General features: G+C 44.2%; 1 protein-coding gene across 1 annotated transcript; it reads left to right on the forward strand.

Annotated features, from left to right (window-relative positions):
• The first annotated feature begins 1,182 nt into the window (after positions 1-1,182).
• Positions 1,183-22,579, forward strand: ZNF334 (zinc finger protein 334). Its single transcript, XM_034641192.1, has 5 exons — positions 1,183-1,277; positions 6,429-6,484; positions 15,626-15,752; positions 16,029-16,124; positions 19,203-22,579. The coding sequence occupies exons 2-5, from the start codon at positions 6,470-6,472 to the stop codon at positions 20,993-20,995; spliced, it is 2,031 nt and encodes a 676-aa protein (XP_034497083.1). The 5' UTR covers positions 1,183-1,277; positions 6,429-6,469; the 3' UTR covers positions 20,996-22,579.
• Positions 22,580-24,673: the final 2,094 nt, after the last annotated feature.

The following is a 24,673-nucleotide window of genomic DNA, read 5'->3' on the forward strand; positions in this document are numbered from 1 at the left end:
GACAAACCCAAATGAAGGAACATTCTTCAAAACCACTGCTCTGTCTTCTTCAAAACAACCACTGCCATGAAAGACAGACAAAGGCTGAGGAACTAAGAGTCTAAACAGTGTGACAACTGGATCTGATGAATGATTCTGAATTGAATCCTGGATCAGGAAGAAAAAAAAAGTTATAGAGGCTATTGAGACAATGGGTGCACTTTGAGTATGGTCTGCATATTAGATAACATTTCAGTGTTCAATTTCTTGGATTTGATCATTGTGTGGTAGTTACATAAAAGAATGCCCTTGTTCTTAGGAGATGCACACTGAAGTTTTTGGGGTGACAGTTCATGTCTCCAGTTTACTCTCAAATGGTGAGGAAGATGAGAAGACAGGGAGAGAGAAATTGAGAGTTGCATATATGGCAAAATATTAACAATTGGTGAATCTAAATAAATGGTTTCCAGATGTTCATGCAGAATGAATCGTGCCTAGCAACCTTTCTGTGAGCTTGAAATTTTTCAAAATGAAAAGGTTAAAAGGGTCAGAAAATGATTAACCACATGTTTAAATGAAAAGATCAAAATAACATATTGAAATTTCAGTGTCCTGTTTTAACGAAACTATCACCTAGCATGGTCATCTCCGGGAGGGTAGATTATGAGGACTGTCCTTGATCAGATCTTCCTTTGATTTTTGTGTATCTGCTGTTTCATCTAAATTTTAGTGGTACTTTGAAATCCGGTTTTTGAGTGGAGATGATGCTTGCATTCCTGGGAGAAAGCTGACTGGTGGTGGGCATCCATCTTTTACTACATTGCTGGGCTTTGTTCTCTAGTACTTCAGTTAAAATTTTATGTTTTCATGCGTACAGTTGATATCTACCTTTCCTTCCCAAGGTCGCTTTGAGTCTAAAGGGACCCTGGTCCTAGGAACCCGTGGAACCGGGTTCAGATTCCTAATCCAGGGGTCATGGAGGAACCAGCGCTCCAAACAAAAGTAAAGATGATTTTGGACAAATAACCCAACTCTCCAGATAAGGCAGGGACTCTTTCGACATTCCCTAAGACAGGAGCGCGGAGACTTGTGGGAAACGGAGTCCCGAATTTGATGGATCACCAGCAGGAGAGCCCCGGGAACCTGTCCCTCGCAGCTGCTCCTCCTGCGCATGTGCAGTTCTTCCTCATTGTTCACCCGCTCCCTTGTCTCCGGCTTCGCACAGCAGGTAATCCGGGAGCCTCCGGGTCGGCGCGCTGCTCGGTGACCGAGTCCTGCACGAAGGATGTGCACTACAGGTGAGGACCTAGTTTGGAGGGTTGCTTTGCCCGGCGCGGGATAGGTTTGTGCCCACACATGGTGGAAGCAAAAACTTGAGCGAACCCCACGCGGGCTGAGGACCCTAAAGAAAGCCAGACACAGAGTGGCTTGGCTGCAGACCCACAGGTTACACGAAAAGGATAAGGGCACGGGTTTCTTGGTCAGAATAAAGCGCGCCGAAGGAGAGCCATCTGAATGCGAAAGAACTGTTTCCAGGAGCTTCTCGAATTTGCATATGCCCTGGTCACCCATTCATAAGCGAGTCAAATCCATGACCGCAGCGGGAATGAGAGTGAATGGTTCTAACATTCATTATATGTCTGCAAGCTAAGGGCTGGCTGGTGGTGGGTATGCATTTTAGCAGACTGATGCAAGCGCCTAAGTTTGAACTCCGACGAGTTTAAATTCTAGCTCAGCCACTGAATCTCCGTGGGCAAAATGATGAGCCTCTAAGACTCAGTTTCCCCGTCTGTAAAATCAACTTATTCCTAAAACCTGTCTCCAGGTTGTTCTGAGCATTGCATAAGATAACACCTGTAAAGCACTCAGCACAGGTCCTGGCATTCACGAAGTACCTGGGAAATGTTAATTGCCTTTATCACTGTTTTTTTTTTTCGTTAAGAGTATTATTTATTTCCAAAGCCCCCCCTCCCCCGTAAAATTGGTATTAATCCCATTTTAACCAAGAAGAAAACCAAGAGTCTGGAGGTGGGGTCTCATGGACAGTAGTAATTGAAGGAGCCGGCATACAAACCACGAGCAGTTTTATTTCTAAATCCCATGTTGGGTTTGTCCAGCAGCGCATCCTTCCCAGCACTTAGCAAAGTGGCAAGTCCCGCAGAGGCACGAGGAAGAACCCGGAGTATACCAAGCTGGGCTTCCCTAGAGTTCGTGGGGACTTCTTGACATCTGTTCAGGGCCCTCGGGTCACTGCATAACAGTGACCTCTACTCTTTCTTCATTGTCCATCTCCCCTGTGACCTCAGCGGCTTACAGACTCCCAAACCAGATTTTTCTGACAATTGCTCTCAAATAAGCTTGTTAAAACCCAGGAGCTGGCAAGGCCCCACCCCCAGAGTCTCCGGTTCAGTAGGTTTGGAAGGGGCCCCCAGATCTGCATTGCTATCAGCTCCTGACTGAGGCTGCTACTGCTGGTCTGGGAACCCCACTGAGAACTGTTGTAGGGGGTGGTGAAGTCCCAGGGACAGCTGGGACCTGAGCTGGAGATTTCAAGTTATTTGAATTTACCCCTCCAGCCAGGTTCACATTTCCTTGGATTCCCACAGCTCTTGTAAGGAAAGAAGGTGGGGCCACCATGAGCAGGACTCCCACCTGGGAGATCCCCCCCCACCCAGAAACAGCCCACCGCAGCTGGGGACACAGACCCCAGAAACAAGCAGGTTCCATCTTTGCTTGCTTGGAAACAATTTCTGATCGTTCTGCCCTGAGTCAAATCACCGCACCAGAGGTTGTCAAGCACTGTCCGTCAGCCAAGCTGTGGGCCAACTTGCAAAAGAGAGAGGTGAGCCGAGCTGAGGGTGGTGGGCAAGAGGCAGGCTTCCTGGGATGAGGAAATCCTGTGGACAGTGGATGAGGATGTGGTCTGGGAGGACGGCCAGGAAGACACTATCTCCACTCTCCCCAAACTACCCCCCATGATTTTTATTCTCCCTGCAGCCCCTCTCCTGGGATTCTGCACAGCCCGCAAACCACAGCCATCCCCTCATCTGGAATTTAGGGATATGCTACCACCCAACCCCCATTCTTGCCTTTGTAGCAGTACAGCAAGGGTCTTCAGGGGTTATGTCACCTGTCTCATTTTAAAAGTGAAGAGTATTGGGTCTGAGGGAGTCATTAGCATAGGGGTAAGTACAAGGTTTCTGGAGCCAGACTGCCAGGGTTCAAAGCCCGGCTCTACCACATTACTTTCACTTCTTCCGTCAATTTTCTCACCTGTAGACTGGGAGTGATAATACTACCTACACCTTGCTTTATTTTAAGGAATAAATGAGGTAATATATATATAAAGTACTTAGAACATTGCCTGTTACATAGTAAGTACCATCCAAATGTTGTCAGTATCGTTAATATTAATATAATCTCAGTTTACATTATTTGTTAGTCCCAGAACCTAAAGGACCCCCTGACTCCCAAGCCCCTCTTCTGTCCACTGTGGCTCAGTTAAGTCGAAACAAGTTTCTTAATTTAAAAAAAAATCCCTTAGAGACACTGAAACCAAAGAAGAANGGTGGTGGGTATGCATTTTAGCAGACTGATGCAAGCGCCTAAGTTTGAACTCCGACGAGTTTAAATTCTAGCTCAGCCACTGAATCTCCGCGGGCAAAATGATGAGCCTCTAAGACTCAGTTTCCCCGTCTGTAAAATCAACTTATTCCTAAAACCTGTCTCCAGGTTGTTCTGAGCATTGCATAAGATAACACCTGTAAAGCACTCAGCACAGGTCCTGGCATTCACGAAGTACCTGGGAAATGTTAATTGCCTTTATCACTGTTTTTTTTTTTCGTTAAGAGTATTATTTATTTCCAAAGCCCCCCCTCCCCCGTAAAATTGGTATTAATCCCATTTTAACCAAGAAGAAAACCAAGAGTCTGGAGGTGGGGTCTCATGGACAGTAGTAATTGAAGGAGCCGGCATACAAACCACGAGCAGTTTTATTTCTAAATCCCATGTTGGGTTTGTCCAGCAGCGCATCCTTCCCAGCACTTAGCAAAGTGGCAAGTCCCACAGAGGCACGAGGAAGAACCCGGAGTATACCAAGCTGGGCTTCCCTAGAGTTCGTGGGGACTTCTTGACATCTGTTCAGGGCCCTCGGGTCACTGCATAACAGTGACCTCTACTCTTTCTTCATTGTCCATCTCCCCTGTGACCTCAGCGGCTTACAGACTCCCAAACCAGATTTTTCTGACAATTGCTCTCAAATAAGTTTGTTAAAACCCAGGAGCTGGCAAGGCCCCACCCCCAGAGTCTCCGGTTCAGTAGGTTTGGAAGGGGCCCCCAGATCTGCATTGCTATCAGCTCCTGACTGAGGCTGCTACTGCTGGTCTGGGAACCCCACTGAGAACTGTTGTAGGGGGTGGTGAAGTCCCAGGGACAGCTGGGACCTGAGCTGGAGATTTCAAGTTATTTGAATTTACCCCTCCAGCCAGGTTCACATTTCCTTGGATTCCCACAGCTCTTGTAAGGAAAGAAGGTGGGGCCACCATGAGCAGGACTCCCACCTGGGAGATCCCCCCCCACCCAGAAACAGCCCACCGCAGCTGGGGACACAGACCCCAGAAACAAGCAGGTTCCATCTTTGCTTGCTTGGAAACAATTTCTGATCGTTCTGCCCTGAGTCAAATCACCGCACCAGAGGTTGTCAAGCACTGTCCGTCAGCCAAGCTGTGGGCCAACTTGCAAAAGAGAGAGGTGAGCCGAGCTGAGGGTGGTGGGCAAGAGGCAGGCTTCCTAGGATGAGGAAATCCTGTGGACAGTGGATGAGGATGTGGTCTGGGAGGACGGCCAGGAAGACACTATCTCCACTCTCCCCAAACTACCCCCCATGATTTTTATTCTCCCTGCAGCCCCTCTCCTGGGATTCTGCACAGCCCGCAAACCACAGCCATCCCCTCATCTGGAATTTAGGGATATGCTACCACCCAACCCCCATTCTTGCCTTTGTAGCAGTACAGCAAGGGTCTTCAGGGGTTATGTCACCTGTCTCATTTTAAAAGTGAAGAGTATTGGGTCTGAGGGAGTCATTAGCATAGGGGTAAGTACAAGGTTTCTGGAGCCAGACTGCCAGGGTTCAAAGCCCGGCTCTACCACATTACTTTCACTTCTTCCGTCAATTTTCTCACCTGTAGACTGGGAGTGATAATACTACCTACACCTTGCTTTATTTTAAGGAATAAATGAGGTAATATATATATAAAGTACTTAGAACATTGCCTGTTACATAGTAAGTACCATCCAAATGTTGTCAGTATCGTTAATATTAATATAATCTCAGTTTACATTATTTGTTAGTCCCAGAACCTAAAGGACCCCCTGACTCCCAAGCCCCTCTTCTGTCCACTGTGGCTCAGTTAAGTCGAAACAAGTTTCTTAATTTAAAAAAAAATCCCTTAGAGACACTGAAACCAAAGAAGAATAGATCCCTTTAAAAAAAAAAATAGACTTCCTTAAAGCCTGTTAGAGGTTCATATTAATTTTTTAAATATAAGTAGGAGGGGCACCTGGCTGGCTCAGTTGGTAGAGTGGGCATTGCTTGATCTCAGGTTTGCAGGTTCCAGCCCCACGTTGGGTGTAGAGACTACTTAAAAATTTTTTTTAATTAAAAAAAATATATATATATATGTAAGAAAGTAAGTGAGCAGATCTCTGTCAGATTTTTGTTGTTTGTCACATCATTTTTTACACTTTTTTCTGATGAAAATACTCAAAACATAGAAAAGTAAAGAAAATAACGTAATTACTCCCGTAATACTTGTCACAGCTTCCACCGTTATCAACCTATGACCATTTTGTTTCATCTGTACCCACCCCTAACACACACACATACACATTTCCCTTCTACCTTTCATGACTAGATTATTTTAAAGTAAATCCCCTGGCTGGCTCAGTCGGAAGAGCGTGGGACTCTTGATCTCGGGGTCATGAGTTCGAGCCCCACACTGGGTGTAGAAATTACTTAAACAAACAAACTTAAGCAAATAATAAACAAATCCCAGACATCAGAAACTTCAAATGTAACATGTTTAATAATGGCCAAAGGCGTGGCATGTTATCCTTGCTATGCTAAGATTTGTTTAACCAGCTCTTTCTCAGTTGGACTTTGGCTTGTTTTTTATCTGTCTGCTATTAAATCAAAGAAACCTGTAAATTGTAAGAAACCAATAACATAGGAATATTTACTCTCCGCAATGAAAAGCATGCTTCTCTTAAATCCCCAGGGTTACATCAGGGATAGGGGAATCCCCTTGGCCCCTTTGAAGGGTCAGAGACATTCTCCCACCCTGTGGCTGGCTGTCAGCTACTATGTGTGGATTTCTAGGCAAAGCTTCCGGGGGGACCATCAGGACAGACCCTATTTCTCATGATTGCTCTGCTCCTTCCCCTTCCTCCAGCTCTGGCCTCATAGTTCTGGAAACTTACCCCGGAGCAGGAGATGAACATATCCTGGGTGAGTCATTGACTTATTACTCAACTTTTTCAATGAAATCCAAGAGTGGCTTCACATTTTTTAATGACCATGCTTTCATATGAATTGTTTATCTTCATTTTTTGGACTTTTATCCTGTGATATTATCTGACTTTCCTTTTTTCCTCTTCTGGTGGTTTTGAAGGTCTACGTTTGATTTGTGTTGTTTCACTGATTACCTTTGATGTGTGCAACACGTATGTGAACGTATTTTTCTTTTGACATCAGGGATTGTTTTCACCCACAGTTCCATCTAAATAAGATATACTCCTTTATCTCAGTTGCTATGGAAACGTTCTAAATGCTTTTCTTTTCCCACTTTGTCTTTACATAATAAATATTCTTTTTTGAATCCTTTGTTAACAATTGCATCACACCTTCTAGCTACTTGAACAAAAATTATTTCAATTCTAATACACATTTTCTGGTTATTTTGCTGTCCCAAGTTTGAAGACAAAACATTTTTTAATGTTATCTACAGCTTAGGGTTGCTTATCACGTTCTAGTTACTGTTAAATTCCTTGCCTGGCTTCACTCTTTTAATTACGACAGTGTTATGAAGTAGGGAGTTTTATTATGCCCTTTTTACTGAAAGTATAACTAACAGGTTTAAGTGCTTGTAGCTGGAATGGTTCTAAGGATACATCATTAAAAAGAAATTTGGCCAGATGGGGGCAACTGGCTGGTTCAGTCGGTAGAGCATGCGACTCTTGATCTCGGGGTTGTGAATTTGAGTCCCACATTGGGTGTAAAGGTTACTAAAAAGAAAAGAAAAGAAATTTGGCCAGATAGGTCAAATTTGTCCTGGAGTCCAAGCCCACTACAAGCTTCCACCCATTTTTGAAAGTAAGTTACCATCTGCTTCTGGTCCAGGCTGTCCAGGAACTTGGAATGGGACGTCTCTTGGGCATGGCGTTGCTAGATAAGACACAGGGCACAGAAAGTATACCTTGCATGGGACATACTTATACTAAAAACCTATTTGTTGTTTCCCTGGGTGCCCTGTGTTTTTATTTCCTAAAGCTGGGAACCATACTTAGGTAGAAAGAGGGTTTCAGGTGCCCTCGGCTGCGTGTGAGCTCTGGCATTCCTAACCCATCCAGAGGACCAGTCATTCTCCGTCTTTTCAGGGACTGATTTTACTGCCTCGTTCCAGATGGACTGTTGCTGGACTGGCACAGCCTGCCTCAGTTGCCCCGTCAATCACTGTAGCAGCTCCTCTTCCCAAGTTTCGAGAATTCTCAGGCTTCACACCCACAATATGTCGCTTTGTCCAAAAATGTAAAAATGGTGCCTACATACAGTTTATAAATGTTTTTCAACGTTCCCTGAAGTTGAGTTACCCTGTGCCTCTTCCCTCGCAAGGTCTGTAAGTCCTCCTCCCTTCTCTGGCTTCACCAGGAACCGGTTCTTCTTGCTCTTCTGTCTGCTGTCCACACTCTCCTTCTTCACTGCTGACTTCTGATGGAGGCCTCTGGAGAATCTCAGGCCTTCTGAGTCTGAGTGTCTGGAAGCACCTTTATTCCACCCTGTCACCGGAATAATTGGCTACACCCCCAGGGTCTGCACTCCTTTTCCTTCAGGGTAGGAGGCGAAAACAGGATCTCCTTTATCTCCCAGCATCTGCAGAGACTGGGGAGAAGTCGTGTGCCAGTTTGCTTCTCACTCCCGTTTTATTCTTTCTTCTTGCCAAGTTTTTCTTTCTCCTGGAGTTTGAGCTATCTCACCAGGCTGCGTCTGCCCGAGGAAGATACTGCTGCCCATGGAGGCTCGAGTGCCCCCAGACACTTCCAGTGATTTCCCGAGATTATGTCCCTCCCTGCCTCCTCTCCATTCTTGCCACCCAGAGCTCCTGGGAGGCTGTCAGTGGCTCTCCGCGGCGGTCTGGCTGTCCTCCCTTTACTTTTCTGTCATCTCTTCCATTTTCCTGTGCTTTTGTTCTGTGCGTTAAGAGATTTGCTCATTTTTGTCCCCAAGTCATGGAGTTTTCAAAGCCTCCCTTGGAGAGTTTTAGGGCTTTTTGTTTTCCTAAGTCACCCACAGAGTATGTCCTATCTGGGTCCTTCTTTTCGCAGAGCCAACTTTTCTCATTTTATGGAAATAACACTCTGACACCAATCTGGGGACACCAAGCTGAAGTCTTAAAAGTATTGTCTTCAATATGTAAATTAACTTTGTCTTCATAGGCTTCAATCGATTCATCTTGGTACTTTATTTTTTAGGCTGTTGGTTTTTATTTACATAAAATAACAATTTGTTAAGCAGTTTTTCCTGATGCTTATTTTTCCGATTGATTGTTTTTCCTCCAGCAGAGTCTGGGCCCTTTTTAGTTTTCTGTTGTAAATGGAAGGACAAAAACCTCGTAAGATCAATCTAGGCAGCAGCAGCACAGACGTCTCTTTCCTTGGCAAGCTCTTCCCTTGAGTGGAAGGAGAGACTTGGGGCCTTTTCCGTGGATTGGTGGGAGATGTGTANTTTTCTTTTCCCACTTTGTCTTTACATAATAAATATTCTTTTTTGAATCCTTTGTTAACAATTGCATCACACCTTCTAGCTACTTGAACAAAAATTATTTCAATTCTAATACACATTTTCTGGTTATTTTGCTGTCCCAAGTTTGAAGACAAAACATTTTTTAATGTTATCTACAGCTTAGGGTTGCTTATCACGTTCTAGTTACTGTTAAATTCCTTGCCTGGCTTCACTCTTTTAATTACGACAGTGTTATGAAGTAGGGAGTTTTATTATGCCCTTTTTACTGAAAGTATAACTAACAGGTTTAAGTGCTTGTAGCTGGAATGGTTCTAAGGATACATCATTAAAAAGAAATTTGGCCAGATGGGGGCAACTGGCTGGTTCAGTCGGTAGAGCATGCGACTCTTGATCTCGGGGTTGTGAATTTGAGTCCCACATTGGGTGTAAAGGTTACTAAAAAGAAAAGAAAAGAAATTTGGCCAGATAGGTCAAATTTGTCCTGGAGTCCAAGCCCACTACAAGCTTCCACCCATTTTTGAAAGTAAGTTACCATCTGCTTCTGGTCCAGGCTGTCCAGGAACTTGGAATGGGACGTCTCTTGGGCATGGCGTTGCTAGATAAGACACAGGGCACAGAAAGTATACCTTGCATGGGACATACTTATACTAAAAACCTATTTGTTGTTTCCCTGGGTGCCCTGTGTTTTTATTTCCTAAAGCTGGGAACCATACTTAGGTAGAAAGAGGGTTTCAGGTGCCCTCGGCTGCGTGTGAGCTCTGGCATTCCTAACCCATCCAGAGGACCAGTCATTCTCCGTCTTTTCAGGGACTGATTTTACTGCCTCGTTCCAGATGGACTGTTGCTGGACTGGCACAGCCTGCCTCAGTTGCCCCGTCAATCACTGTAGCAGCTCCTCTTCCCAAGTTTCGAGAATTCTCAGGCTTCACACCCACAATATGTCGCTTTGTCCAAAAATGTAAAAATGGTGCCTACATACAGTTTATAAATGTTTTTCAACGTTCCCTGAAGTTGAGTTACCCTGTGCCTCTTCCCTCGCAAGGTCTGTAAGTCCTCCTCCCTTCTCTGGCTTCACCAGGAACCGGTTCTTCTTGCTCTTCTGTCTGCTGTCCACACTCTCCTTCTTCACTGCTGACTTCTGATGGAGGCCTCTGGAGAATCTCAGGCCTTCTGAGTCTGAGTGTCTGGAAGCACCTTTATTCCACCCTGTCACCGGAATAATTGGCTACACCCCCAGGGTCTGCACTCCTTTTCCTTCAGGGTAGGAGGCGAAAACAGGATCTCCTTTATCTCCCAGCATCTGCAGAGACTGGGGAGAAGTCGTGTGCCAGTTTGCTTCTCACTCCTGTTTTATTCTTTCTTCTTGCCAAGTTTTTCTTTCTCCCGGAGTTTGAGCTATCTCACCAGGCTGCGTCTGCCCGAGGAAGATACTGCTGCCCATGGACGCTCGAGTGCCCCCAGACACTTCCAGTGATTTCCCGAGATTATGTCCCTCCCTGCCTCCTCTCCATTCTTGCCACCCAGAGCTCCTGGGAGGCTGTCAGTGGCTCTCCGCGGCGGTCTGGCTGTCCTCCCTTTACTTTTCTGTCATCTCTTCCATTTTCCTGTGCTTTTGTTCTGTGCGTTAAGAGATTTGCTCATTTTTGTCCCCAAGTCATGGAGTTTTCAAAGCCTCCCTTGGAGAGTTTTAGGGCTTTTTGTTTTCCTAAGTCACCCACAGAGTATGTCCTATCTGGGTCCTTCTTTTCGCAGAGCCAACTTTTCTCATTTTATGGAAATAACACTCTGACACCAATCTGGGGACACCAAGCTGAAATCTTAAAAGTATTGTCTTCAATATGTAAATTAACTTTGTCTTCATAGGCTTCAATCGATTCATCTTGGTACTTTATTTTTTAGGCTGTTGGTTTTTATTTACATAAAATAACAATTTGTTAAGCAGTTTTTCCTGATGCTTATTTTTCCGATTGATTGTTTTTCCTCCAGCAGAGTCTGGGCCCTTTTTAGTTTTCTGTTGTAAATGGAAGGACAAAAACCTCGTAAGATCAATCTAGGCAGCAGCAGCACAGACGTCTCTTTCCTTGGCAAGCTCTTCCCTTGAGTGGAAGGAGAGACTTGGGGCCTTTTCCGTGGATTGGTGGGAGATGTGTACAGACAGGACTCTCTGTAGGCTGTACAGAGGGGGGCAGAGCTCCCGGGGACCCTCCTTTCCCCCTGCCAAAGCCGGCAAAGCCTTACCTGATGGCAGAGTGCATTGGTCTGTTTCCCTAGTGTTGCCCTAAAAGCAAAGCTGGGACTGGTCAGTGTACTGAGCATAGTACTTTCTTTCTCTCTTGGGTTGCAAAGTCCTGGAGGCGATTGCCCTGCTTTTTATAGAGAAGGTTTTCCTGAGTGTTGACCCTTCGCCAACCCCTCCAGGGGTAAGAACGAGCCAGGAGCATGGCAGTCCTCATATGCCCACTCTCTCTCCTGGGTCTTCAGCCCAGATCCCATTTCATCTTCCTGCCACCTGGCTCTGAACAGAACCTTCTCTTGCACCTTCTGGGTTTTTATTAGGGGATGAGCACACAGCCTCTCTGTCTCCTACTCCATCTCTTACAGAAACCAGTCAGAGTTTGTCCCCTGCTGACAGCCCCCTTCCCTGCACTCCTCTGCCCTGATCACATAGTGGTGTTTTTATGTCTCCCCTGCTCCAGTTTTGAAGGCCAAAGAGATAAATGTGTGTGCCCAGCCCATCATGTCGCGGTAGGAACATCTCTTATTCTTGAAATTGTCACCACTGGTGACACGGGAGGAGAGCTTCATTCCTTCGGGAGGAGAGTTTCATTCCTTCGGCGGCTGCCTCGAGAGTGCTGTCGTGGACGTGCTCTGCTCTCCCTGTGCAGGTGCAAGGGCTGACTCCCGCTTCTTTGGTCGCCAGGCCTCCTCTCCCTCCTCCTCCCCGCCAGGCTCCAAGTCTTCCTTCTCCCTGTTCTTTGTGGGCAAGTTCCCTACTTGGACGGCTTCCGCTACCACCGAGATGCTCCTGATTTCCAAAAGTCATCTTAATCCTCGACCTCTCTCCTGAGCCCCAAGACCTTACATCCAGCCATCACCTGGAACTCTCCACCTGTGTGTGTCACAGATGCCTTACGTATAACACGTCCAAGATCTCTCTCCCTCTCCCTCTTTCTCTCTCTCCTGCCTGACCTATTCTTCCTCCTGGCTTGTCAGTCTCAGTATATGGCCCCAGCCTTGACCCAGCTGCTCTTGCAGATGACCCCGGAGTAGTGTTCCATTGTCCCTGTTGCCCTAAACAATTGAACACCATTTAGAATCAGCTCCACTTCTAAATGCCCCTGTTACTACATTAAAATCTTCTCTGATTATGGTTATTACCTTCCTCTCTGAATTCCCTTCCCTTCCCTTTACAAACCCTTCCCCGGCTTTCTCAACCTCAACGCAATCAGTATTTGGGGCTAGCTAATCCTGGCTGTCCTGGGCATCGTAGGATGTCCAACAGCATCTCTGGACTCCAGCCACTAGATACCAGAAGCGCCCTTTCCTCAGTTCGGACAACCACAATGTCTCCTGCCATGACCACATTCTCCTCCCCGGCAGGCAAGACCATGTTGATTGAGAACCACTGCTTTAAAACACTTCCCCACTCTGCTGTACTAGGGCATAGCTTTCAAAATATAAATCTGATCATGTTATTTATCTATATGTCCGCATTTCCATGGAAGTCATCTCCGAAGCCCCGTGTCCACCCAGAGAACTGCACCAACAATGAAGTAATGTATGGTACGTGAGGAAAGTACTAGAATGCCCTGTCATGTTTCTTTTGTATCTAGAAAAAATTAAGAAAGGGAACTTTACTTTTGGCGGCGAGCTGGAGAGTCCTAGACGTAAATCATTTACATGTCGATGCACAGAGGGATCCTCAGGAACTCCTGTTGATGGGGTGCCTCAGTATTAGCCCCTGGTCTCCAGGAGAAGATCCAGACTTTCTTCGTGTCTGACCACTGAATACCTCTACTGCTCTGAGTCTCCTCGAAGCCCCCAACCTTATTCCGTCACCCCGTACTGCTTGGGACTCCCTTAACTAAATGTGTGTTGTTATTTATTATTGTGTAATTTATTATTGGACATGTGTGTGTTTTGTAGAAAATCTCCTTGTTGGTCCGTAAACACCTTAATAACTGGATCAGTGTCTCTTTCGCCTTAGCATCCTTACGACTAGAATAGTTCTCGATATATAGAGGGACTCAAATGTTCATTATTTTATGAATTAATAAATAAACATAGAGGCAGAGTATTTCTATTATGGCTTCTGTTTCTCCCACAGAGTACAACATAAAGGAAGGTACATAGTTGTCATCCTTTGTAACATGTTCTGGTAAACTCTTAACAATGAACACAGTAGGGGCACCTGGGTGGCTCAGTCGGTGAAGCATCTGACTCTTGATTTTGGCTCAGGTCATGATCTCAGGGTTGTGAGATCAAGCCCCACATCAGGCTCANTTCATTCCTTCGGCGGCTGCCTCGAGAGTGCTGTCGTGGACGTGCTCTGCTCTCCCTGTGCAGGTGCAAGGGCTGACTCCCGCTTCTTTGGTCGCCAGGCCTCCTCTCCCTCCTCCTCCCCGCCAGGCTCCAAGTCTTCCTTCTCCCTGTTCTTTGTGGGCAAGTTCCCTACTTGGACGGCTTCCGCTACCACCGAGATGCTCCTGATTTCCAAAAGTCATCTTAATCCTCGACCTCTCTCCTGAGCCCCAAGACCTTACATCCAGCCATCACCTGGAACTCTCCACCTGTGTGTGTCACAGATGCCTTACGTATAACACGTCCAAGATCTCTCTCCCTCTCCCTCTTTCTCTCTCTCCTGCCTGACCTATTCTTCCTCCTGGCTTGTCAGTCTCAGTATATGGCCCCAGCCTTGACCCAGCTGCTCTTGCAGATGACCCGGAGTAGTGTTCCATTGTCCCTGTTGCCCTAAACAATTGAACACCATTTAGAATCAGCTCCACTTCTAAATGCCCCTGTTACTACATTAAAATCTTCTCTGATTATGGTTATTACCTTCCTCTCTGAATTCCCTTCCCTTCCCTTCCCTTTACAAACCCTTCCCCGGCTTTCTCAACCTCAACGCAATCAGTATTTGGGGCTAGCTAATCCTGGCTGTCCTGGGCATCGTAGGATGTCCAACAGCATCTCTGGAACTCCAGCCACTAGATACCAGAAGCACCCTTTCCTCAGTTCGGACAATCACAATGTCTCCTGCCATGACCACATTCTCCTCCCCGGCAGGCAAGACCATGTNTTCCCTTCCCTTCCCTTTACAAACCCTTCCCCGGCTTTCTCAACCTCAACGCAATCAGTATTTGGGGCTAGCTAATCCTGGCTGTCCTGGGCATCGTAGGATGTCCAACAGCATCTCTGGACTCCAGCCACTAGATACCAGAAGCGCCCTTTCCTCAGTTCGGACAACNGCACCCTTTCCTCAGTTCGGACAATCACAATGTCTCCTGCCATGACCACATTCTCCTCCCCGGCAGGCAAGACCATGTTGATTGAGAACCACTGCTTTAAAACACTTCCCCACTCTGCTGTACTAGGGCATAGCTTTCAAAATATAAATCTGATCATGTTATTTATCTATATGTCCGCATTTCCATGGAAGTCATCTCCGAAGCCCCGTGTCCACCCAGAGAACTGCACCAACAATGAAGTAATGTATGGTATGTGAGGAAAGTACTAGAATGCCCTGTCATGTTTCTTTTGTATCTAGAAAAAATTAAGAAAGGGAACTTTACTTTTGGCGGTGAGCTGGAGAGTCCCAGACGTAAATCATTTACATGTCGATGCACAGAGGGATGCTCAGGAACTCCTGTTGATGGGGTGCCTCAGTATTAGCCCCTGGTCTCCAGGAGAAGATCCAGACTTTCTTCGTGTCTGACCACTGAATACCTCTACTGCTCTGAGTCTCCTCGAAGCCCCCAACCTTATTCCGTCACCCCGTACTGCTTGGGACTCCCTTAACTAAATGTGTGTTGTTATTTATTATTGTGTAATTTATTATTGGACATGTGTGTGTTTTGTAGAAAATCTCCTTGTTGGTCCGTAAACACCTTAATAACTGGATCAGTGTCTCTTTCGCCTTAGCATCCTTACGACTAGAATAGTTCTCGATATATAGAGGGACTCAAATGTTCATTATTTTATGAATTAATAAATAAACATAGAGGCAGAGTATTTCTATTATGGCTTCTGTTTCTCCCACAGAGTACAACATAAAGGAAGGTACATAGTTGTCATCCTTTGTAACATGTTCTGGTAAACTCTTAACAATGAACACAGTAGGGGCACCTGGGTGGCTCAGTCGGTGAAGCATCTGACTCTTGATTTTGGCTCAGGTCATGATCTCAGGGTTGTGAGATCAAGCCCCACATCAGGCTCACACCGGACATGGAGCCTGCTTAAGATTCGCTCTCTCCCTCTCCCTCTCTCCTTGCCCCCTCCCTTTAACCCTCTACCCTCTCCCCTGCCCCAAATTTTTAAAACAATGAACACAGTAGAAATTCATTTCCATATTGATTTCCCATGCCATCCGGTCTTGCACGCTTCCCAGTGAGCGGGATTTGACTGTTACAGGGCTCGGTGTTGTTCGAGGACATATCTGTGGACTTCACCCAGAAGGAGTGGCAGCTGCTGAACCCTGCCCAGAGGCTCCTGTACAAGGAGGTGATGCTGGAGAACTACAGGCAGCTGGTGTCACTGGGTAAGTGTCCTTCCCATGCAGCTGCCAAAGGCATGCATTTCCTGTCTTAGCCACCAAATCACTGTAGGGTGTAATGACTTTCAGGCTTGAGATTTGGGATTCAGAGACCCTTTTGGGGAACTTGAAAGTCTGTTACATTCTCACCTCTCTAGTGAAAAGGTCTTCTTTGATGAGGGCCCCATCATTGTACAGCTTCTAAAGCTTCTCCCTTCTGATTCTTCAAAGGGCCTGATCCTTAAGCAGATTTGCCAAGTCCCATGTCATTTCCCATAACAGGGCACTGTGTCACCAAACCTGAGCTGGTACTCAAGCTGGAGCAAGGAGAGGAGCCATGGGCACCAAAGAGGGAGCTTCCAAGTCAGAGTCGCCCAGGTGAGTTCACGAGGGTAGAGAGAAGGCAACTGGTGGAAGCTGGATGCCAAGTGGCCAGGTCAGAGCATTTCTGAAAGTGTTTTAGAGGCTTTTAGAAGTGACTAGAGACAGTTGATCACCATACCTTAGCTATCAAACCTCCAAATAGCGCTCATATGTAAGTGCTCTTCACGTTCTGTTTGACTTTTATGCATAGAGAGATTGACTTGGATTTCGTAGAACCCAATTGCTCCTTTCCTCATCCTAGACCTTTATTTCTCTGTTTTTCTCTGTTCGGTAGTGGCCATTGTTCACCTTCCCTCCTCTGCCGAACACACTGTCAATAAGCAGTTATTGGTGCATTCCTATATTCAACAAATATTTATTAGACACCTATGCACCTGTTACATTCTAAGCAGAGGGGATGCAAAGTCTCTATTCCTACCAGTAGATCTAATTAGCAAATTGGCAAATTTAGCAAAAAATTGGCAATTAGAAAAAAAAAAGTAATATGTCCAGCAGTAATCAGCAGTATGAAAATTAAAGTCAGATGAAGGATATAGGGACCGATAAGGAGTGCTGGTTTTGGAAAGAAACAGTTCAGGATAGAGTTTTGAATGGAGGGATGGAGTGAGCCACAGGTTATCTGAGAGATTTCCAGATCGAGGCTGCAGCAGGTATGAAGCCTCTGAGATGGGAGTGTGCTTGGTGTAATCAGGGACCAGAGAGGAGTCCGTGGGACCAGAGCGGGTTCAAAAGAAAGTAGCAGCTGATGACAGAGAGTTAGCTGGAGCAGAGCTTTAGGGGCCTGGTAAGACTGACTTCTACCCTGAGTGACACGCTAGGTGAGAGGGGAGGTCAAGGGCTGCACCTGTATGCACTAGGTTTGGAGGTCAGGAAGCCACATGACTCTAGCAAGCGAGACTGAGCAGAAGCACCCAGTACAGTGGGGAAGGAACCAGAAGACAGTGGTCTTCTGCAGGGGGTGCCTGGGTGGCAGAGTCCTTAGGCGTCTGCCTTCGGCTCAGGGCGTGATCCCAGCGTTGTGGGATCAAGCCCCACATTGGGCTCCTCCACTATGAGCCTGCTTCTTCCTCTCCCACTCCCCCTGCTTGTGTTCCCTCTCTCGCTGGCTGTCTCTATCTCTGTCAGATAAATAAATAAAATCTTAAAAAAAAAAAAAAAGAAGACAATGGTCTTCTGCAGCCCCATGAACAAAGCATTTTGAGAAGGAAGGAGTGAATTCCAGTATGCAGATGGATGTGTAAACTCAGCATTGCCTCTTCTTTTCCTGCAGACTATTCGAAGGCCACAGGGGAAATAAAAACGAAATGTCAACTCCATTTTCAGTGGAGGTGGGAGGCAGCTGAAATCCCAAACTTAAAATAAAAGTGGAATGGGGGCGCCTGAGTGGCTCAGTCAGTCAAGCTTCTGACTCTTGATCTCAGCTCCGGTCTTGATCTCAGAGTCATGAGTTCAGGCCCCACATGGAGCCTACTTTAAAAATTAATTAGTTAGTTAATTAATTAAAATGTGGATTACAACCAAGCAATGAAAATCAGGCTTGGTCATGGAAGTAGAAGTAGAAAGAAAACATCACACAAACGAGCCGTGGAAAGAAGTGTCAGAACACATTGTACAGATAGTATGTACTTGCAAACTTTGCCACCAATGGAACTTGAAGTGATGAGATTGTTTTTTTAAAAAAAGCACTGGGACAGTAGCATTGCCCTGAAGGATATGTAGGTTCTGAGTAGGGCTAAGGACAGAATATGTACTAACCAAGTGAAAGACATGAGAGTGGATATGTGGCTGGAAATGTCCAATTTATAGAATTAAATACCCTGATCTTATATGATCGACAATACTTTAGACTTGTGGACTGATTGCTTGAACATGGGTTGTGAACTTAGATATAAGAACCTAGTATAAACTCTAGGTATAAAAATCCAATATCAAATTTTCCTTGCTGGCATATTGGCTTCTATTTGTTTTATCGGCTACAGAAAAATCACGTATTTTTAAGCATACAATTGATGTTCTTGCATAAAATGAGAATAGCAGAGGATAGTAATAATCACCCATAGCTAAAAAGTTTTTAAGACAAAGATTAATAAAGGTCCTTGGACCAAATTGAATAGCCAGCTACTTGAGTTTTCACAGAAAAAAAAGACATCAGAGAGGAAGAAAGCATGATATAAAGGTGGAATTAAACATTCGTATTGTGACAGGGCACAGTCAGTTGACAAAATAAATGAGGAGATTGAAAGAGGGAGGAGTGGAGGGTGTCAATCAGGACAGATAACTGTTGATCAATCCTGATGGGGTCAAATGACAACATCAACAACCAGAATACAGAGGGCAGTTGGATCCTTTTGCAAGTAGGGTAGGGAGGGCTCATTCTCTCCTATGTCTTAACACTCTCTTTGGACATTGTTTTACCATATCACAGCTCGAGGAAGAGATGGGGATGAACTATAGGACTGGACCCTGAGACCCAAGGAAATTAGTAATTTCATAAGTTTAACTGGGAGTTGGTGTACAGAATGGGAAAGAGGAGGAAGAGTTTGGGAACATGGAAAGTGGAGTAAGGATTCCACTGCAGGTGGTAAAGTATGGGGGAGAGGAGGATATGGTTCTAGTCTGATCTGCGTCAACCTGATCTTGGCTCTGATACTTCCCTTATTACCTTCCAGTCTTCCTTGTCTTCCTCCTTAGTGTGCCTTGTCTTTGCCCATCCTTTGAAAATGCTCCATCCTTGGATCAGTTGTTTTCCTGACCTCCTTACTCAGCCCACCATTCCTTATGTCTTTTTTCAAACCCTCTATCCATCTTGACATCATATTTGTAACAAACCAGAGCCACTTGTGTTAATTTTCAGCTTCCCCTCCTTTTTTTTTCTACTACAATATGTGTTTTTGTCTTTGTTTTTATGTTACCAAAACAAAAGAGTAGAATAAATATTTGCCCAGCACTTCTTTCATCCCAGAACACTATGTCTAAGAACCCTTCAAGTCCATATAGGCCATTTGTGTACAATGCCATTTCTTAAGAAATGTGCTAAGATTTGTAACATATGTCAATTTCTCATATTTCTAGAAATCCAGAAAGCCAATAACATGAAAGAAAGAAGCCAAGAAAAGGAAGATAAATATTCGAGGCAAGCTTTATTCTTCAACAACAGAATATTGACTAAGGAGAGAAGTAAGACCTTGGGAGAAACATTTAATATGGCCACAAACCCAGTGCCCTCAAGAAAAATATCCCATAAATGTGACTCCTTTGGAACAAGCTTGAAAAGTGTTTCAGAATTAATTATTAGTAATAGAAACCATGTAAGAAAAAAGTCTAACGATATCAGTGGATGTGGATTCCTTGATACTGTGCATGAGAAAAGTCATACAGGGAACAAACCCTATGAAAATGATCACAGGAAGAAATCCCACAGACACAATGAGGACTTAATTCAACATGAGAAGAATTCGGTTTTGGAGAAAACTCTTGAATATAATAATTGTGGAAAGAACTTTCACAAAAAGACTGCCTTTGTTACACATAAGAGAGCTCACAAAGGAGAGAAACCCTCTGAAGGTAATGAATACAGACAGGCCTTCACCCAAAAATTAAAGCTCAGTGCTCACCCGAGAACCCTTAAAGAAAGGAAACTGCATGAATCCAATAAAAATAGGAAACCCTCATGCATGAAGTCAATATGCGTACATCAGAGAACCCACATAGGGGAGAAACACTATGATTGCAATAAACTGGGGAAATCCTTTAGCAAGAAGTCAGACCTTACTCAACAGCAGAGACCATACAGAGGAGGAACACCTGATGAGTATAATGAAAGCGAGGACGCCTTGCAGAAGTCATACCACGCTCAGAGTGAGAGAACTCATGCAGGAGAGGAAATCCATGACTGTGATAAATGTGGGCAGTCCTTCCACAAAACGCCATGCTTTGCTCAACGTCAGAGAACTCACACAACAGAAAAACCTAGTGAGTGTCATGATAGTGAGAGAGGCATAAAGAAGGAGTCACACCTCACTAGAAGTCAGAGAATTAACATCGGAGAGAAAAGCTTTCAAGGTGGTAAATGTGAGAAATCCTCCTGTGAGAAGTTAAAACTCACTCGACATCAGAGAATGCACCCAGGGAAGAAAACTGCTGAGTGTCACAGAAGCGGGAGGGCCTTCAATAAGAAGTCACACCTCACTCAAAATCAGAGAGCTCACAATGGAAAGAAAGCCTATGACTGTAATAAATGTGGGAAAAGCTTTCATAAGAAAACAGACCGTACTCAACATCAGAGCACACACACAGGGAAAAAGCCCTATGAGTGTAACGAATGTGGGAAGTCCTTCTTTGTGAAATCCAACCTCACCGAACATCAGAGAACTCACACAGGAGAAAAACCGTATGAATGTAATGAATGTGGGAAGTCCTTTTGCCAGAAGTCAGCCCTCACAGTGCATCAGAGAACTCACACAGGAGAGAAACCATATCAATGTAGTGAATGTGGGAAAACCTTCTGTGTGAAATCAAACCTTACTCAACATCAAAGGACCCACACAGGAGAGAAACCCTATAAATGCAACGAATGCTGGAGATCTTTCTGTGTGAAATCCAACCTGGTTGTGCATCAGAGAACTCATACAGGAGAGAAACCCTACAAATGCCCTGAATGTGGGAAAACCTTCTATGAAAAATCAGCCCTCACAAAACATCAGAGAATTCACACAGGGGAAAAACCCTATGAATGTAATGAATGTAGAAAAACCTTCAGCCAGAGGTCAGCCCTCACCAAACATCAAAGAAAAACACACAAGAAGAAAACTCCCATCAATGTTGGCTGCATGCAGAAACCTACATCTACAAATCAGACTCGTTGAACATCAGCAAAATCACAGGGCAGGAAAGCTAAGATGTCAACACATGTAGGAAAGTCTTCATCCCAATTGGTTATAGCTTATTGGAACTAGAGGATTAATAGAGGAGTGAAACCTTTTGAATGCTTTGAACATGTGAAAGCTTTCAACAAGCAGTCAAAGGTATTGAGGGGAAATTTATCACTTTAAGGAATATGGATAAAAATGTTCTTGTGGAAATGTTGTTTAACTAGAAGTCGTATTTCAGATGTGATACCAAACTTATTAGAGAAAGGATAACAGAAAATATTCTGTTAATAGATTGTGAAATGTGTACCTTTTGTAAAAGCAGGAATACTTTAAGTCGTTGATATAATAGCATCAAGTATATATGTGAAGACTTCCTGAGGTATATTGAAATATATATGTGGGCATATGGTACATGAGCATGCCGTTTAACATGAATTATGTATATGTCGGATTTGTGATCCAACCCACTACTGTCTCTGAATCACAACAATGTGGTTTATATAGACTAAGTGAAAACCGAGCAGTCACACAACCTGTGACCCGACAGTCCCACTTCTAGATACATACCCTAGGGCAATAGTTCTCAATGGGGCATCCTAAAAGATGTCTAGAAATACTGGGATGGTTTGGTTGTCCCTGTGACAGGGTGTTATCTGTGGTTACAGTGTGGGAGAGCCAAAGATACCAAATGTCCCGCAGTGTTTCAGTAAAAGGACAGGAAGAAAAGGCTCACCTGCAGTTTCCATCACAGAAAAACACCACCCTGGAGAAACTCTCGCATGTGTGCACCCACAGACATATACCAGAATGTTTGTGACAACATGGCGATACTTCTTGTAGTAACAGTTTACAAAAATGGAAAGTAAGAAATGTCCATTAACAATAGACTGGGTTAATAAATGTTGGTTATGGTCAGACCATGGGGATAAGGTTCAGCAATGAAAATGAATTAATGAGTTAAACACTTCCAGATTATTATACCTTCATGTTGAATGAAAAAAATATATAGATATCATGTAACTGTATTTCAAAAACAAAGTTCAAAAAGCAAAGAATTCAGCAGTACGTTGTTTATATAGAGAGAGATGTAGAGATAGAGAAGTATACATGTGAGCAAAGTACAAAGGAGAGCAAGTGGATGAGTAACAAAATCTAGGATAGCAGTTACGTCTGTGGAGGAAAGAGGGACTTACATTTACAGACAGAGAGAGCTTCATGTTTCTCAAATGACTCATGAGTATACAGGTATCACTTTTAATATTTTATATCATATATATGCATACATACCTATTTCTGTTTATAGACTCATTTTCAAGACACAGGCTTCAAGGTAATTGTATTCGAATGTTAGCAAAGGTGGTGTTTTGGCATAAAGATCATAGTTAAGTTTTTTTCATTCATCTATTTTTCTGGATCCAGAATTTCAACAATGATGTTTTCAAGAGTCTAAACCACTCATCTCTGCACCTCACCGTCTCGATTTTCTTTATTATATTTTTCCTTTTGCTCCCTAGTAAAATTAGTCCTAACTTTTTAAAAATAATAAGGTGAACATTGACCAAGATAGAAAAAGCAAAGCAAGTGAAAAAGAAACAAAATCAAAGTACATTAAATAGTAAATATAAATCAAAATGAGGGGCGCCTGGGTGGCACAGCGGTTAAGCGTCTGCCTTCGGCTCAGGGCGTGATCCCGGCGTTATGGGATCGAGCCCCACATCGGGCTCCTCTGCTGTGAGCCTGCTTCTTCCTCTCCCACTCCCCCTGCTTGTGTTCCCTCTCTCGCTGGCTGTCTCTATCTCTGTTGAATAAATAAATAAAAAATCTTAAAAAAAAAATAAATAGATCAAAATGAAAAAATACTAGAAGTTCTCACAAACATGAGCAAGTTGAATTCACACATCAGAAATGGTGGTTTAATGGTTGGTGTAAAAACCATCTGTATGTGGTTTGATATATATATATATATATATATATATATATATATATACCAGTTGACAAAGGAAGTTTGAAATTTAAGGGAGTGGGGTGCACCTGGGTGGCTTAGTTGGTTAAGGGTCCAACTCTTGATTTTGGCTCAGGTCATGATCTCACGGTTGTGAGATTAAACTCCGTATCGGGCTCCATACTGGGCATGGAGCCTGCTTAAGATTCTCTCTCCCTCTCCCTCTCTCTTAAAAAAAAAAAAGAAAAAGAAATTTAAGAGACTGGGCAAAAGATGATACATGGATAGATAGATAGATAGATAGATAGATAGATAGATAGATAGATGATAGATAAATAGATAGATAGATATTGATAGGTACTTATAAATGTAGATATATATCTTTTCTATTTCTTTTTTTTTTTACCTTCATCCACTAAAGCTAACTACCTATGGTAAGTCCTGTGATTATATCATTTAACCCAAGCGTGCTCCCAAACGTTAGGTTCTTCAGCCTCTCATCAAAAATGATCTCATAGGGAAATAGCCATTGACGTGAATATATGTTTAGGTTATGCTGCTTTTCTGTTTTAAACTAATGTTTTTAACCCTTCCCGATTTAAGTAACCACAGGAAGCTCTGGAAAGAGCAGAGAAGGGAACGGGCTTTCAAGCATGTGTGTCTTTCTGATTGAGGGTGCTCCCTTGGTTGTCATTTCTAGTAAGAAACTTTTTAAGATGCTTGTTTTGACTTTATTTGGAATGATGGATAGGGCACTGAGGGTGGGCAACTTCTAATCTTGACATTGCTTCCAACCCAATTTTATTCATCTTTAAAACGAAGAGCAGATTTAGACAATATTATTGGCTTAGTCCATTTGGGCTGCTATAATAATACCATAGATTGAGGGTCTAATAAACAACAGAGATTTATTTCTCAGGGTGCTGGTGGCTGGGAAGTCCGAGATCTTGGCAGTATCTGGCGAGGGCTCACTTCCTGGTGCACCACGTCCCCATGGGGTGGAAGGGTGGGGGAGCTCTGTGGGATCTCTTACAAGGGCACTAATCCCGTTAATGAGAGCTGCACCCTTGTGACCTAAGCACCTCTCAAAGGCTCCACCTCCTAATACCATCACATCCGGGGGACTAGAATTTCAATATATGAATTTTGGAGGGATACAAACAGGTCATAACAGCTATAATGTTTTTCCAGTATTATTCCGAACTTTGTATGTCAATTTATAGAGCAATCAGCACATCCTTAGAGGCCAGAGGTGTTGATCTGGAAAGAAAGGAGAATAAAGAAAGCATGGAGCTCGAATGTCCTCAGCTGAGTCTGATGAAGCCCTCCTACCTAGCTTGCAGACACTCGGTAATGGTCCTTCTCTGGTGAAGTCTGTTTCGTGCCAGTCCCCTCAGCTCAGCTCACGTCTCTGACAGTTGCCCCAAGCCCTCCATCATCACCCAGTCCTGACAGTCTCTGTAGAGAGTAACACTGCAAATTTTGCACTCTGAACAGGAGGATTGAGATTTGCTTCTGAGCCAGCTCCCTGTCTGGAGCCCTCCTGCCTCTTCTCAGAGCTTTGGTATGATGTCTCATTTCAATGTGTGTCCCCTTGTTGGATCTTTATTCCTGGGTTCTCCTCCTAACACATGAGAGCTAGTGTATTTATGTAGAGTCAATATCAGGGGCCTAAACACAAAGTCACTTTAGATGGAACGTTCAACCCAGTAACCAATATCTGTCTCTGA

Source organism: Ailuropoda melanoleuca, chromosome 13 (genome assembly GCF_002007445.2).
Source record: "Ailuropoda melanoleuca isolate Jingjing chromosome 13, ASM200744v2, whole genome shotgun sequence".
NCBI lineage: Eukaryota > Metazoa > Chordata > Mammalia > Carnivora > Ursidae > Ailuropoda > Ailuropoda melanoleuca.